Here is a 13,837-nt window from a genome sequence, read left to right as displayed (position 1 = left end):
TTCCTTTACCCCCATGGTTTAGTTCGTACAGAAGAAAGTCACAGATAATCTGGGTAATTGATTCTCATAATATGATGAAACACATCCTCAAGCAGGATTTTTCTCATGATGATGTCATTTGTGTTATTAATTGAGAAGAGTATAGAGCTGTTTAGCTAGAATATTTCTTATATATATATAATGATTGGAAGGTGCTTCAATATTGAACAGAAGTTAGTTTATTGTTTCCTTGGAAAAAAACAGAAATGAACAGAACCCTTGCCACTCATTTATAATCTTTTGGTAAATGACCATATTTCTAGTTATGCCCAAGGACCCCCCAATGGAATGAGCTCAACCATGAGATATTCAGAGCATTTGTTAGTATAATATTTCAAGACCTTGTCACTTGTAGACAGAATGCTCTGAAATTTATGAGAACCAGCTACCATTTTTCCTCTATATTCATATGCTGGTCGGTCAGGTAGAAGAAAATCGTCTTTCTTTTTGCCTTAAATGGTTGTCCTGCAATTACCTCTAGAAATCTCTCTCTCATGGTAGTTTTTGTTCCAAAGGAAATTGGCAATTTTCAGCTGAAATTAACTTTTATCTCAGCCCTTCTCTCAGACCAAGGTAGCAGGTTTTGAATAGTTTTGGTTTAAATGAGATTTATATGCTTGACCATCTTGATTATTGTCAGTATTTAGTTCTTTTGGCAGCGTAGAGGAAAATTTGGCAGGAATTGTCGTCAGTCCAATATGCTTGATGACTCTAAATTCCCATTGAGAAACAGAAATACTCACACTTAATTATCACCTTGTTGGGTGAATTATTGAATTTATGGAGCAACTGCATGAACAGTGAACACTACAAAAAACAAACAGCAGTTTTCCTGTATCATATTAGTCACAAGAAGTGGCAGTATAGCTCTGCATTGTGATCAGTGTCACCAGAAATGCTCAACTGAATATATTGATAAATGATGATATCACTGTCCCATTAGGATGGAAATTATTTCTATTAAAGTTGAGATATTGCAGTTGCCTGTGATTTGCAGTTACATATCTAATTTATAAAAGATGTCAGTTCACTTGGTAGAGTCATCTACTGATGCCCATGCTAGAACTGTTCCGATCTATATAACAATTCTCTGACATTAGATTATATCTTCATAGCTTCGTTAGTGTGGCATCAAGAATTTTTACCCTCTCTTCATGCTTATGAGGAAAGTGGTTTCCCTTGGCAATGCTCACCAGCTAACCCTTTGCTTATCTGCACCCATATTCATCAATGATGACATCAAGTCTTCTGTTGATTTACTGTTTGACGCGTTAAGATGTAGATCATCTTCCAATCTGCAAGTGGGAGATTCTAGCTCTAGATCTCAGTACTAGGCAGTTGTCGCCTTCTAAGATGCCAAGCATCATGATGACCACTTTGTAATATCAAATTCTAGCTTCTTCAAGAATCTTAGTTGGTAGGTTGTTTGATCTATTTAAATAAGATAATGCTGTGGTTTGTGATTCCAATGGTATCTCTTTTTTCCAACTCAATGGGATGTCTAGTCTGCTCCATCCATTGCATGGACAATGCCATAATACCTGGGTCCAGCATAAGAAAGGATAGCTGCCCAACTAACTAGCAAAGGCACATGCTTTCTAACTTGGTGTCATGCAACTTGAGTAGATGATGTGCATATATCGTTCAAGTATTCAATGAAGCTACGTCATGTATTTATCCATAGTTTGATTTTCCCTAATTCTTATTTTATAGATTGCTTAAGTCATTTATGCTTTTTTCATACTTAACATTTATAGTTGTTTTGGTCGTTAGTTATTATTTGTTTGGCATTCCCAATTATATGATTTTGGGTGGAGTATAAATGCAATTCAAACGTTTAGGGTATGCACTAGAGGTTCACCTTTGAATTTTAGATCAGCAATCCTACAGCAAAAAAGTTCAGGAAGTGCAGAATGATTAGATATAACTAACAACAAAACAGATTTTGTAATGCTTCTCAAAATGGTCCTTAACCATCAGTGGAATCTCCCTACTCTAAGAAACAGCGTTACACATCCCTTGGGCTCAAGGGTCTTCTTTGTGATGATTAGCGCTGTCATTTTATGAGCTCCTCCAAGAAAACAACAACTTCCCATGGGCAACTTTTTCTTAAAAGAGATCCCCATCAAACTCAGCAGATATGATTAGATTATGTTGCACGTAATCGAATATGTATTTATTTTTATTTTATTTTTTCAATAATGGTAGTGGCAGACCATCAACTCTGTTTAGTGTTTTTAATGTATTGAATATTCGGGGTCCACCAGCAATAATATAACCAGCTTAAATCTAGTTTTGCCTATGACTCTTGTGCAGGAGACCCACTCCAACTGGCTCACAGGCTCAGGATGTTCCCCTATGGTGAATCCCACAAAATGCCATTTGGCCTCACCACCGCTGGCAAAATAATTTTGAAGTATTTTTGGTGAGATATATATAAGGATTTTGTTTAATTGCAGTTAATTATCTTGTTAGCTCTCGGCCTTTTATATAAGGATCCTGTTTTGTTTATGTTCCTTTTTAGGTCAATAGCTGGTAAACCTTTTCTTTTAAATCAGCAGCAAAGTTTGATCAATATCAATATGTATTGAAAGCCAAATGTGATGGTGTAAGGCGTAGACACCAAGGTTAAGACGCAAGCCTATATTTTATACTAATTCCTCAAGGATAGGTGTCAGTTTGAATGTTTATGCTTGCAGACCGCAACATGGCACTTACGTCACGTTGATTTCAAAGAACATTGAAGGACAAGAATTAAAACACTATTAGGGGGCCCAACTCTCACTTAGTCTCACAACTTAAAATTAAAAAGATGGTAAAATAATAATAATAATAATAATAATAATAATAATAATAAAAGTGGAAATCAAGAAGGCATCACTTTGACAAGGTTCACAATCACAACACCTAATGAGCCAAGCCCCCGCTTAGAGCTAAAATATTGCCATCTTTATGAGTTCCGATTTGGATTTTATACGAGCTCCGTGGAAGCCACGGACGGTTTTAGCTGGCAATAAAGCATCTGATAATAATAATCATAATCGCGAAATTTAATACGTTTGTTGTCTCCTGCTATCCTACGTGGTTGTTTTTCAATTGGATTTTGGAGATTAACCAGCATTACTGATTCGCCACGTGGTACGGTGACCTGATGGAGTAACATCTTCGCGTGGTATCAGGAAGTGTATTGTTGTCTGAAATGAATTGTTTGGAGATAAGATTGGGACAAAGCAGCAGCACTAAATCCCATTCCCTTTCTCTTTCTTTCATTCTCCTCTTTCGGCACACAAAGGAGGCTGGAATTTCTATAAGTATTGATCTTTTCTTCCCGAAATTGGAACGCCAGTTCCTCGATTCTTTCCCCTCAGGTACTACTTTATACTATCAGACCGGTGCATATTGGCTTTTGTTTCTGGGAAATTTACGTTCCATTGGTCTCGGAGTTATCGTTTTTTGGTTTAGAAGTGTAGAAATTGAAGGAAATTGATTGTTTTGCTTTAAAGGTTGGATTTTGGGTCTTCAGACTTGACTTTTATCTTCATTTATGAAGGATCTCAATGGTTTGGCTTGAATTGTGAACTATATTCGGAGGGAGTTGAGATCTGGTTTGCTTGAGATTATTGGATCGTCGTTGAAGGTGTGGGATTTTGGTTTTGTTTCCATGTCTTTTAAGAGTATAATTCATGACATGAAGGGGGAGATTGGGAGTATGTCAAGGAAGGGGTTTGATGTGAGGTTGGGATATGGAGTGCGATCGAGATCGCATCGGTTGGTTGGCGATGGGCAGGGGATGCCAGCGTTGGGTGCATCGCTGAAGCAAAGCTGCTGGGCGAATATGCCTCTGGAGCTGCTGCGAGAGGTGTTGGTGAGGATTGAGGCTTCAGAACACTCATGGCCCCCGCGAAAGCATGTGGTGGCCTGTGCAGGTGTTTGTAGGAGCTGGAGGGAGATCATGAAGGAGATTGTTAAGACACTAGAGGTTTCTGGGAAGGTGACATTTCCCATCTCAGTGAAGCAGGTTTGCCTTTTAAGCATTTTCTGATTATCATTTAAGATTTGCCTTGTTGCTCATGTTATTTTTCGTGCTAGTTGAGTAAGGAGTTTAAATTTTGCTATTTATTAGGGTATGCTTAAAAATGATTATGCAATTTCAGTGTCTGACTGTTGAAATTGTAGAGATTATGCTATACTAGAATAGGACGTCAATTGCTGAAGTATTAGATTTATGTGGAACTCATGCTGCACTCACCGTCACTTTCTAGTATGAAATTTTTGTCCTAATAATAGTTCAAAACATGTGCACTTATTTAAGGTTGATAGCAACTGTAAAAGCATTTATGGCCAGAGATTATACCAGCTTGAAATATAATTATAAGTAAAAATTGGTATGCTACATTAAGTCTTAAATAAAAAGGGCACCTGATTATCCTGATTTTAGGTGGTTATTTTCCTCGATGGGCCATCTCTTAGTAAATATGATGTATTAGTTTTGTAATGATCGTGGGCATATTAGCTTTTATGTGTTAGTTTCCTTATAATAATGTTTGTATGATCAAATTGTCCATCTTAGAGATTTGAGATATAAACATAATGTCCTGTGCCTCAACATAGTTTTTACCTTCTGATCAATAGAGAAATTTACCTTACATTTTGGGAATGTTTAGTTAGTGAGCTATATCTCTAACAAAACACCTTTGATTTACCCCCACCACATTCACTAAATACATTTATTAATTAATTTTTTGAAAATATATCAATATTAGTAAAACAAATTTACTAATTAAAAAACAAAATTTTAATTTTAAAATATTTAATTTTGAGTATTATTAATTAACACATGGTACGGTTAGCTTATATAGAAGTTGTCCCTCCAAATCAATTTTCAAAAGGAATTCTCTCAAGCACACTTACTCTTTAATAAAACACAACCTTAATGGCTAATTGTAAGCAAAGCAAATTGATGAAGACCAAAGGATATTCTGGGTGCAGCCACATAGTCAATGCATCGTTAATACTTATAATTTAATTCCAGTAACTCTATATTGATATATTAGTAAGCTTTTTTTCATGCTGAAATAGTACCTTATATTTGAGCTTTTCATGCGTTTTCAATTTTCTGAGCTTGACTTTTTCATTTTTAAAATTAGTTTCTAACGCTTGCTATACATGCAGCCTGGTCCAAGGGACTTGCTTATCCAGTGTTTTATCAAAAGGAATCGAACAAATCAGACATATCGTCTTTTCCTTGGTCTGACTACGGGTTGGTCATCTTATGCGCTATTTCATTGTCTTTTTTATATTGTCTCCGTATGTTTGTGTGTGTTCTATTTCTGATAAATATTTCCTGCAGCTTTGACGGATGAAGGTAAATTCCTTCTTGCTGCTCGGAGGTTTCGACGCCCTACATGCACTGACTATATTATCTCTTTGGATGCTGATGACATGTCAAAAGGCAGCGGAACATATATTGGAAAACTGAGGTAAGGTCAAGTAGTCTTTTTTTGCTTCTTAAACATTAGTTATGAAATTTGGAATTACAGTCATCATGTATTTCACCAACCTCTGAAGTTATAACAAGTCGATGACTGTTTAAAAGGTTCTGTTTATGAACTGATTTTTTTAATGGTGGCATGATTTTTACCAAGCTTTTTAAGTCAAAAGATTGGAAAAGGTTAAATTTGAGACCCATCTACTTTTGGTGTTAGGCTCACTTACATATGCTATCATTTTCCCATGTTAAGCTTATGAGCAGTTTTTAGCATTTAATTTTATGTTATCTTATTACACTCTTTACTTAGGGATAGCATGATGTTCTCCTCCTGGCACTTTCTTTCTATTATATGGTGTATGAGTTGTAAACAAAAGGATTTAATTTATAAACCAGACCAAATTTAAATGATATTACTTTTTTAGAATAACAGCTTTAAAAGGTTAAGTGTTATGTATGAATTTTTTCTTCAGCCTCACTCATCAGGGCTCTTTTTTTTCTGACAGGTCCAATTTTTTGGGAACTAAATTTACAGTGTATGATGGTCAGCCACCTCATACTGGAACTGTGGCTTGGAAAAGTCGTTCGACACGTTTTGTAGGTTCCAAACAAGTCTCCCCAAGGGTACCTGCTGGGAACTATCCCATTGCCCACATCGCTTATGAGTTAAATGTTTTGGGTTCCAGGCAAGTCACATAATCACATGGATGTTATCATTTAGTTTTTTTTTTTGCCCATCTTTGTTATATATCTTGTATTTAGACACATTTTTTAAAATTAACAGGGGACCTAGGAGAATGCATTGTGTCATGGACTCAATTCCTTCCTCTGCAATTGAACCAGGAGGGGAAGCTCCTACACCAACCGAATTCCCTCTTAGCAATCTTGATTCCTTTCCATCAATCCCTTTCTTCAAAACCAAGTCCATTCGCTCAGAGAGTTTCCCATCTGGACCATTGTCAGTCCCAAAAGAAGGGACGCTAGTTTTAAAGAACAAAGCTCCAAGGTGGCATGAACAACTCCAATGTTGGTGTTTGAATTTCAAGGGACGGGTAACGGTTGCTTCCGTGAAGAACTTCCAGTTGGTTGCTTCAGCAGAAGGTGGGCCGGCTGGTCCCGATCATGATAAAGTGCTTCTTCAGTTTGGAAAGGTTGGAAAGGATTTGTTCACTATGGATTATCGGTACCCCTTATCAGCTTTTCAGGCCTTTGCTATATGCCTCAGCAGCTTTGACACAAAAATAGCTTGTGAATAAATGACAAGGTGAGTGCCCTTTTCATATTGTTTCATCTGAAGATGTGCTTGATGTATGTATAGGGTCATAGTCCAGTGTAAATCTACATCATTTATTTCTTAGTATCCTTGATTGATGCTAAAAGATTGAATGAAATGCTTTGAATCATTTATTCATGAAAAAACGCCGGTTGGGTTGAAGGTGGTTTAACTTGCAGATGAAAACTATTACATTGCTCTCCAAGATAATTCATGCATTTGATCATAATAGTTCATAAAGATAGTCATTCCTTACATTTTTATTCAATTGATTCTGCTGATGTTGCAGTTGTAGCAGCCGAATTCCTGAAGCATCGAGTGTGAGGCCACCAGAGCAAGTCTTGGAAACATCAAGATTCAGGACATTGAGGAACTGAAGCGCTTATGAACTTCCATTGAAACCCGTCTTCCGTATGCTTGTTTGTAGATATTGTTCTTGTAAGTGTGCTCAATCTCCGATCCCGGCCTCACTATCGTCTCTACTCATCATTGCCTAAACATGTACTTCAATACAATGTGATAAACTTGAGATTTAGGCAACAATCCACATGGGTTGTGCGTTAAACCACTGTCATAACATTATATTGCATTCTGCAGACTCAATTTTTCAAAGGTATCTATCAGTTAACTCGGATATGATGTGATTATGAAATTTAAAAAATGGCTTTAGTTTGTGATCAATGTGAAGTAGATGCAGATGGTTTAAATTTTAATGGAAATTGGCATGTGAGTGCCAATTATACATTTTTATTGATTAGGGACCAGTTTGGCAGCTTGCACCCAAATTAATGGTCAACTTACAATACCTACTGTGTGATTATTCTGCATGTTTCTGGGTCACTTATTTTGTGAATTATTGGAGCTTACGTACCTTCCAACTTGCAAAAGAATGCACATACACAACCTCATTTGTTTTTCTTTTTTGATGCAATGAGAATAATATATTCTGGTTATTGGAAACTTGCACAATCATTGAAAAGTCTAATAAAAAGACTGGACAATAAATAAGGATAAAAGGCATATTTGCTGAACAAGCATTTGGATTGTTATATGAGGTTATGGTCTTTGCTCAACTAACTTTAAAACTCAATTGGATGTTCGTTCACACTTGACATACCACCACCTTCTGCCCATATCATGTGAATTTAATATTATAAAAATAAATACTTTTTTTATAAAAAAATTATTTATGGTGACTGCACCTTCATTCAATGCATCACATCTGGATAACCACCACAAAACAAACATGATGGCATACAGATAGCAATAGCAAGATGGTAACAAACCAGAGAAGCTTTAAAGAGCCTTAAACAGAGGTTCAATTAAGAACATTTAATGTTTTCAAAAGCATGAAGTACAAAAGATGTAAATTCAGCCTAAGTACAGGAAAAAAATAATTAAAAAAAAAGGATTCTCAATGTACAAACAAAGTATCAATCTGTGCTCCAGAGTCCTCACTGAAAGTCCATATATAAGATTACATCCCATCAATTTCATTTATTAACACTGCTCTCTCTCTCTCTCTCTCTCTCTCTCTCTCTGTGCTTAAGGACCACAACAATGCATTCATTCAGCTCTCAAACACCATGCTGCATCTCTATTAATAAACTAATCAAGATAGCATCAGCAAATCATCTGCATGCATAATCATTGAAGACAATGATATAAGAGTCCAACTAAAATATTATGCAAGTGGTACCTTAACAAAGCCAGTGGCAATGGCATCCTAGACTATCTGAACAAATGGTGGCATATCCGATCTGGGGCCAGCCACTGTTCGGTAAATGTAAATCTTGTCGACTGAGCCGCTGTTGGGCAACACCTCGCACATCCCCGTTCGCTCATTGATCACCTCCACATTAAGATTCGGCATCTTCTTCGCTAGTGTCTTGCAGGCTCCTAAGCTCACAGAGCAAGATGACATCCAAAGGGATCGCATTGTGTCCAACTTTGCTGCATTTACTAACAAAGGTTTGTCTCCGAAAGGGCAGTCCCTGATCTCCAGTTTCCGCAGACTACTGCACCCAGATAGAATATAGTGGAGAGCAGCATCACTGTCCCCAGCAAATGCCACTGAAAGCATCTCCAGACGATGGGCTTTCTCACCGATGGATTTGAAGACCTGGTCAGTAAGGAGGCCTGAGACTGAGAGACGCCGAAGGTCTTTGCAAGATTCAACTATGGCACTGAAACCTGCATCAAGGGGCTGCAGGGTGACGTAATCTGGAGTTCGAGGCTCAATGATGCATAGGCGGAAGCGTGTGAGGTTGGGGCGATTCCGAGCAACCTCGATTAGTGCAGAATTTGTCATCTGTCTGCAGAAGTAAAGAACAGAATGTAGCATCGGGCAACCGGCAGAGACAGCGACAAGGCCATGCTCTGTTAGAGTAACTGGTGCTGCCATGCCAAATGGATCTGATGGGAAAACACGCAATTCTTGAAGGTGCTTGCAAGATGCTGCAACAGCATTTAGGCCCGAGTCCTCAATGTAGTCCATTACCTAACAATACAGGTCTTGTTCTGATGAGTATTGGATGAAATACTTCCCAATTGGGAAATATCAGCAATGCGAGAAAAAAATCTATTGCATAGCATGTCTTGAAAATAAAATAATATGAAAGTATGGAAGTATAATAGCATACCCAAAGTCGTTGAATATTCCTGCAATGGCTTATAAGATCAATTAGATCAGGGCTTTGAACGGTGGCATAGCTCAAATTCAATGATGTAAGGTTTTCACACACCGGATAGACAGCAGGGAGGAAGGGAGGACTAGAATCCCAGACACCAGACAAGCTCTTCAGCTGCTTACACCCAGCAAAAGCTGATTCAACCTTGGCGTAGAGCTCTGGCCGATAGTCTGAAGAGAACTTGCCAGTGCCAAGGTCAACGAGTTGAGGGGCCCGGTGAAGGATGCTAGCAAGCCTTTCCAAAGGCACAGTTTGGTTTAGCCTTAGGGTCTTAAGGTTGGTACATCTGCTTACTAAGCGTTCGAGAACAGAGAGTTTCACCTCCCCTTCCAGACATGCAAAATTGAGAGACACAAGAGAGGTGAAAGACTCTGGAAAGTGGCTCATCCAGTTTCCACACCTGTCATCCACTTCATTCTCCTGCAAATCTAGCACTCTCAAATGTCTGCACAGAAATATCAGCTTATTACTTAGAGAACCAGAACAGAAATAACTCCAAAACAATGTATATACTAAACAAACACTTATCATTCTCGCAAAAGAACAGTGAGAAGTTATCAAGTTAGAATATTTAGCTGAAACCTCACCCAAGCCAGTCCTTTTGCAGGCAGCACTCAGTGTGCAAAGAACGCCTAACCGGGGCTAATAATTGGAAAGTCTTTGCTTAAGAAAAGAAGCTATTGCTGCTATCTACTTCCCTAACACCGCCGAAATCAATATCTACTCAGAAACCAACCAACCAACCATACTTCCACAACTGACTAGAGTGATATTTCATTTGAGCAAGATCAGGTATTACTCAACTTCAAAAAATCCACTGAAAACTACACCTAATCAAAGACCAACACCCAAAACCACCAACAACAGTAATATTTCATCACAGGAGCTCCCAAAATCATGTTTATCTGACATCTTGGTTTTTTTATTGAGATCATATACAATTAAGTTCCTCAAGTCATTATAAAACCAGTTTTGAGCTTTGGGAGACATGTTTTACCATCTTCATTCGTCAAACGAAAATTCATTTAACCAAAGAGAGTATATCGACTGATTCACAGGAACTCCTTAAAGATCTACAATTTCAGCGGCCACCACAAAAGTAATCCATCACTCACCGATAAGAAATATAAGGTTTCAACATCAACACAACCAAACCTACACACACAAGAATCTTGAAAAGCCGTCATTTTCTCTTTGAAAAAAAAAAACCCATTAGCCATCATTAACACCAATAATAAACACCAGGAAAAAACTCATACTTTTTTAATAGCCAAAAAAGCGAACTTTCCTGCAGTGAATTTCTTTTTCCCGAACAAAATAACATTTTTAATCATAAAAAGAATAACAAAATTTCAGAATTAAGAACCAAAACCAAAGAACAAGGAAATCAGAGAACGAGATCCAAACCGGCAATTAGCAGCAATGGCGGATAGCCCATCGCCGCCGAAACCCTCGCACGAAGCTAGAAGCAAAGCCCTAAAATTCTTAAACGATCTCGAGATCACATTCAAGCACTCATCCGAGACAACCATCCGCTTGAACCTGATCTCCTCAAGCTGCGGGCACGCCGCAGCTAACGCCGCCACCCACGCACCAGCTCCAGCGCCCCATCCAGCCGGCACGAGGTTAAAATCAGCAAAATGAGGCTTTCCCTTCACCGCCACGGCTCTCAGCGCCGTAAACCGCCTCGCCGCCGCAGATGGGGCCACGGAATAGCAGTTTCCCACAAAGAGCCGGCGGCGAGTGAGCCGCTCGAGGCGGTGCCAACCACGACACACCAATGAGATCGAGTTCCGATCGCTATCCGACTCCACGAACGAGAAGACATGCTCCCATACTTCATCCGGGAGGGATGGCCACCAACCCTACGGGCATCGCTCCGGCCACCGCACCGCGTAGCCTTCGGCTGCGCTGCGGCGGAGGAGAACCAGAAAAGCTAAGATTTGCGAGACTGCGAGAGAGAGAGAGAGAGAGGGGAGGGACTGAGAGGAAGAAGGTGGGATTTAGATCTCGAGGTGAGTGATGGATCAATTGCCACGTGGATAATTGAAGAGATCTGGACCATTGGAATGGTCGGCTCGTCGTCCTTATCCGGATCCTAACTCGGAAACGGGAAACGTGAAGGAGAAACGGGAAGATGGGCCAGTATATTTTTTCACTTTTCAGGGTTTTTTTTTGTTATAATAAAAAAAACACTATACTTTAAATTTCTTTAATTTGTAATTAATTCTGATTTATTCCTGTATACCAATAGAATATATATTTTTTATTTTATAATAAAATTAATAAAATATAATTTTATTATTAAAAAAATTTAGAATAGTAATATAGGTGCAGAAAAAACAGACTGCTTAGTAAAAGTGTGATTATTATGTTTTAAAATTGAAAAAATGATAAAGATACAAAACAATATAAAAGTATTTTCCTTTCCATAGTAAATTTTCACCTCGATAGTTTTATGAAGAATATGAAATGTAGTTGTAGACTTGTAGACTATAATATATTTAAATCGATTAAAAAAATTATATTTAATATTTAATATTTAAATTAGTTATGGTGATAAATAATTTATTTGAGACATAAAAATAAAATTATTTTGAAAAAATTTATCCAGAGACAATGACCAAATGTCATGGGCATCAATATGAGGGGAGAGGTGTTATAGTTATCTATTTAGTATGGTACGCTTAAGTTAATTCTCTTTAAACCCCTTAAAAAAAATCTATTTTTACTTGATGATGAATTAAAGGAATAATTTGGAAGAAAAGAATAAAAACATGTGACGTCACAAAATTATAACCAAGAAAACTTTAGTTTGTGGATGATTAACAGCATTAATTTGAATGGAAGTTGAAAGAGGAAGCTACGTAACAAAATATCATTATTTGAAGTGAAGCAAAGACAATTAGTAGTGAGACTAGTCATTATCCGAAAACAACCTTCAAATGTGGAATTTTTTAATAATAATAATAATTATTATTATTATTATTATTATTATTATTTTTTGGAGGTCTAATTCACTGCTAAATAGTCCACTCCTTTTTGTTTTTGTAAACTATGGTCCCAACCAATGAATACATTGGATGTAGCTTGGTGCAGATGAGTGCCCTTCATTTTCACAATTTTTTTTTTTAATATATAAATAAATAAATAAATTAATTAATCAGTACAAAAAAAAATCAAGGATATTTTTAATGAGAAGACAACAAATTTATGAAAATTCATTTTGGGTTATATAAATTAGGAAAAAATTTTGAGCATTAATTTTGGTGTGGGACGGTGGAGGTCTAATAGTGTGGTCATTGGATTTGGTTTGAAGTTTATTAATTTGAATTTATTTCTAAAAACAGTTGATTTGATTTCTATAATAATTAAAAGAAAATTATAAAATTTAAAATATGCAAGAAAAAAAGGTGGAATATTGCCATAAATGAAGAGCACCACAACCATACACGACAAAAAGAAAGGACGGAACACTAAATTTTTTTAAAAAAAGTACATAAATTTTTAAAATTAACTGAATATTAGGGATCTTTTTTTTTAGTAAAATTATTGGTTGGTTCTATGTGTTAATGAAAATTAAGCAGTCATATTCACAGATATATATTTTTAAAATTTTTTAATTTTTTTTAAATAATTATATAATATCATCTCTTTCTTCCCCATATCAATAAGTTTTAATTAAGTTTTTTATTTATTTTTAACATCCATTTGAAATGTGTCAAATACATATATTGTAATTTAGAAAAAAAAAACTAAGATGAGAATTTTTTTTTAAAAAAAAAGCGACAAGTGTATGTCTTTATGACGCGTGAGTTGGCTGTGATATCACCAGTGAGTTAATTCCTGATTCGAACCACCACTGCTCCGCATGACATATGAGACATTTTATTTTGGCGTTACTAATCACTTCACTAATTAATTAAACTAAGTGGCTTTAGTATACTAAGATGAGATTCATACAAAACTTTAATAATTAATAATTTATATATATATATATATATGTGTGGGTTTTAGGGTTTGAAGTTTGAATTGGAAGTGTGAGCGTGTGTGTGATAAGAAGTCACAGGGAGGGCAGCACACAAAATCCAGGGCGGGACGGACGGACCGGGGAATGAGACACCGACAACGCACCGCGATCGATGGGACAAGCGCGGAGCCGTCCGATCAATCAATCGGGCGCTGTTATCCAACGGCGAACGGCGAACCTCGGGCTGCATCTACCGATCCCTAAAGGTCACGTCACCGCCCGGTGAGCCTTGGGTTTGCCGTCATAATGTAACGAAAGCGGACGAGTCAAAACATGCCACGTGGTGCGTACGAAGTTATGATGTTACATTCCACTGT

General features: G+C 37.2%; 2 protein-coding genes across 3 annotated transcripts; one reads left to right on the top strand and one right to left on the bottom strand.

Moving 5' to 3' along the window:
* The first annotated feature begins 3,245 nt into the window (after positions 1-3,245).
* LOC120249642 (tubby-like F-box protein 3) lies at positions 3,246-7,434 on the top strand. Of its 2 annotated transcripts, XM_039258219.1 has the most exons (7): positions 3,246-3,407; positions 3,590-4,057; positions 5,212-5,299; positions 5,390-5,519; positions 6,034-6,213; positions 6,312-6,791; positions 7,090-7,434. In XM_039258219.1, the coding sequence occupies exons 2-6, from the start codon at positions 3,701-3,703 to the stop codon at positions 6,781-6,783; spliced, it is 1,227 nt and encodes a 408-aa protein (XP_039114153.1). In that variant the 5' UTR covers positions 3,246-3,407; positions 3,590-3,700; the 3' UTR covers positions 6,784-6,791; positions 7,090-7,434. The 2 variants fall into 2 exon arrangements, with proteins under 2 accessions (XP_039114153.1, XP_039114152.1); XM_039258218.1 differs by having other exon boundaries at positions 3,246-4,057.
* A 656-nt stretch (positions 7,435-8,090) lies between these two features.
* On the bottom strand, positions 8,091-13,710 carry LOC120249373 (transport inhibitor response 1-like protein Os05g0150500). Its single transcript, XM_039257864.1, has 4 exons — positions 13,558-13,710; positions 10,898-11,355; positions 9,443-9,935; positions 8,091-9,300 (listed from the first exon to the last, which is right to left on the bottom strand). Exons 1-4 carry the CDS (start codon positions 13,708-13,710, stop codon positions 8,527-8,529), a joined length of 1,878 nt encoding a protein of 625 aa, XP_039113798.1. The 3' UTR covers positions 8,091-8,526.
* Positions 13,711-13,837: the final 127 nt, after the last annotated feature.

The sequence above is a fragment of the Dioscorea cayenensis genome, chromosome 19 (genome assembly GCF_009730915.1).
Source record: "Dioscorea cayenensis subsp. rotundata cultivar TDr96_F1 chromosome 19, TDr96_F1_v2_PseudoChromosome.rev07_lg8_w22 25.fasta, whole genome shotgun sequence".
NCBI lineage: Eukaryota > Viridiplantae > Streptophyta > Magnoliopsida > Dioscoreales > Dioscoreaceae > Dioscorea > Dioscorea cayenensis.
This window is presented reverse-complemented; position numbering and strand designations above follow the sequence as displayed.

What these genes read in the sequence shown, in the direction of transcription:
- LOC120249642 (XM_039258219.1), top strand. Translation starts at nt 3,701, where the DNA reads ATGTCTTTTAAGAGTATAATTCATGACATGAAGGGGGAGATTGGGAGT. An exon ending in TTCCCATCTCAGTGAAGCAG is followed by an intron (nt 4,058 to 5,211) that starts GTTTGCCTTTTA and finishes CTATACATGCAG; the next exon opens with CCTGGTCCAAGGGACTTGCT. An exon ending in TTTCCTTGGTCTGACTACGG is followed by an intron (nt 5,300 to 5,389) that starts GTTGGTCATCTT and finishes TATTTCCTGCAG; the next exon opens with CTTTGACGGATGAAGGTAAA.
- LOC120249373 (XM_039257864.1), bottom strand. Translation starts at nt 13,710, where the DNA reads ATGCAGCCCGAGGTTCGCCGTTCGCCGTTGGATAACAGCGCCCGATTG. An exon ending in TTTTGTGTGCTGCCCTCCCT is followed by an intron (nt 11,356 to 13,557) that starts GTGACTTCTTAT and finishes CGATGCCCGTAG; the next exon opens with GGTTGGTGGCCATCCCTCCC. An exon ending in GGAATATTCAACGACTTTGG is followed by an intron (nt 9,301 to 9,442) that starts GTATGCTATTAT and finishes CTGTATTGTTAG; the next exon opens with GTAATGGACTACATTGAGGA.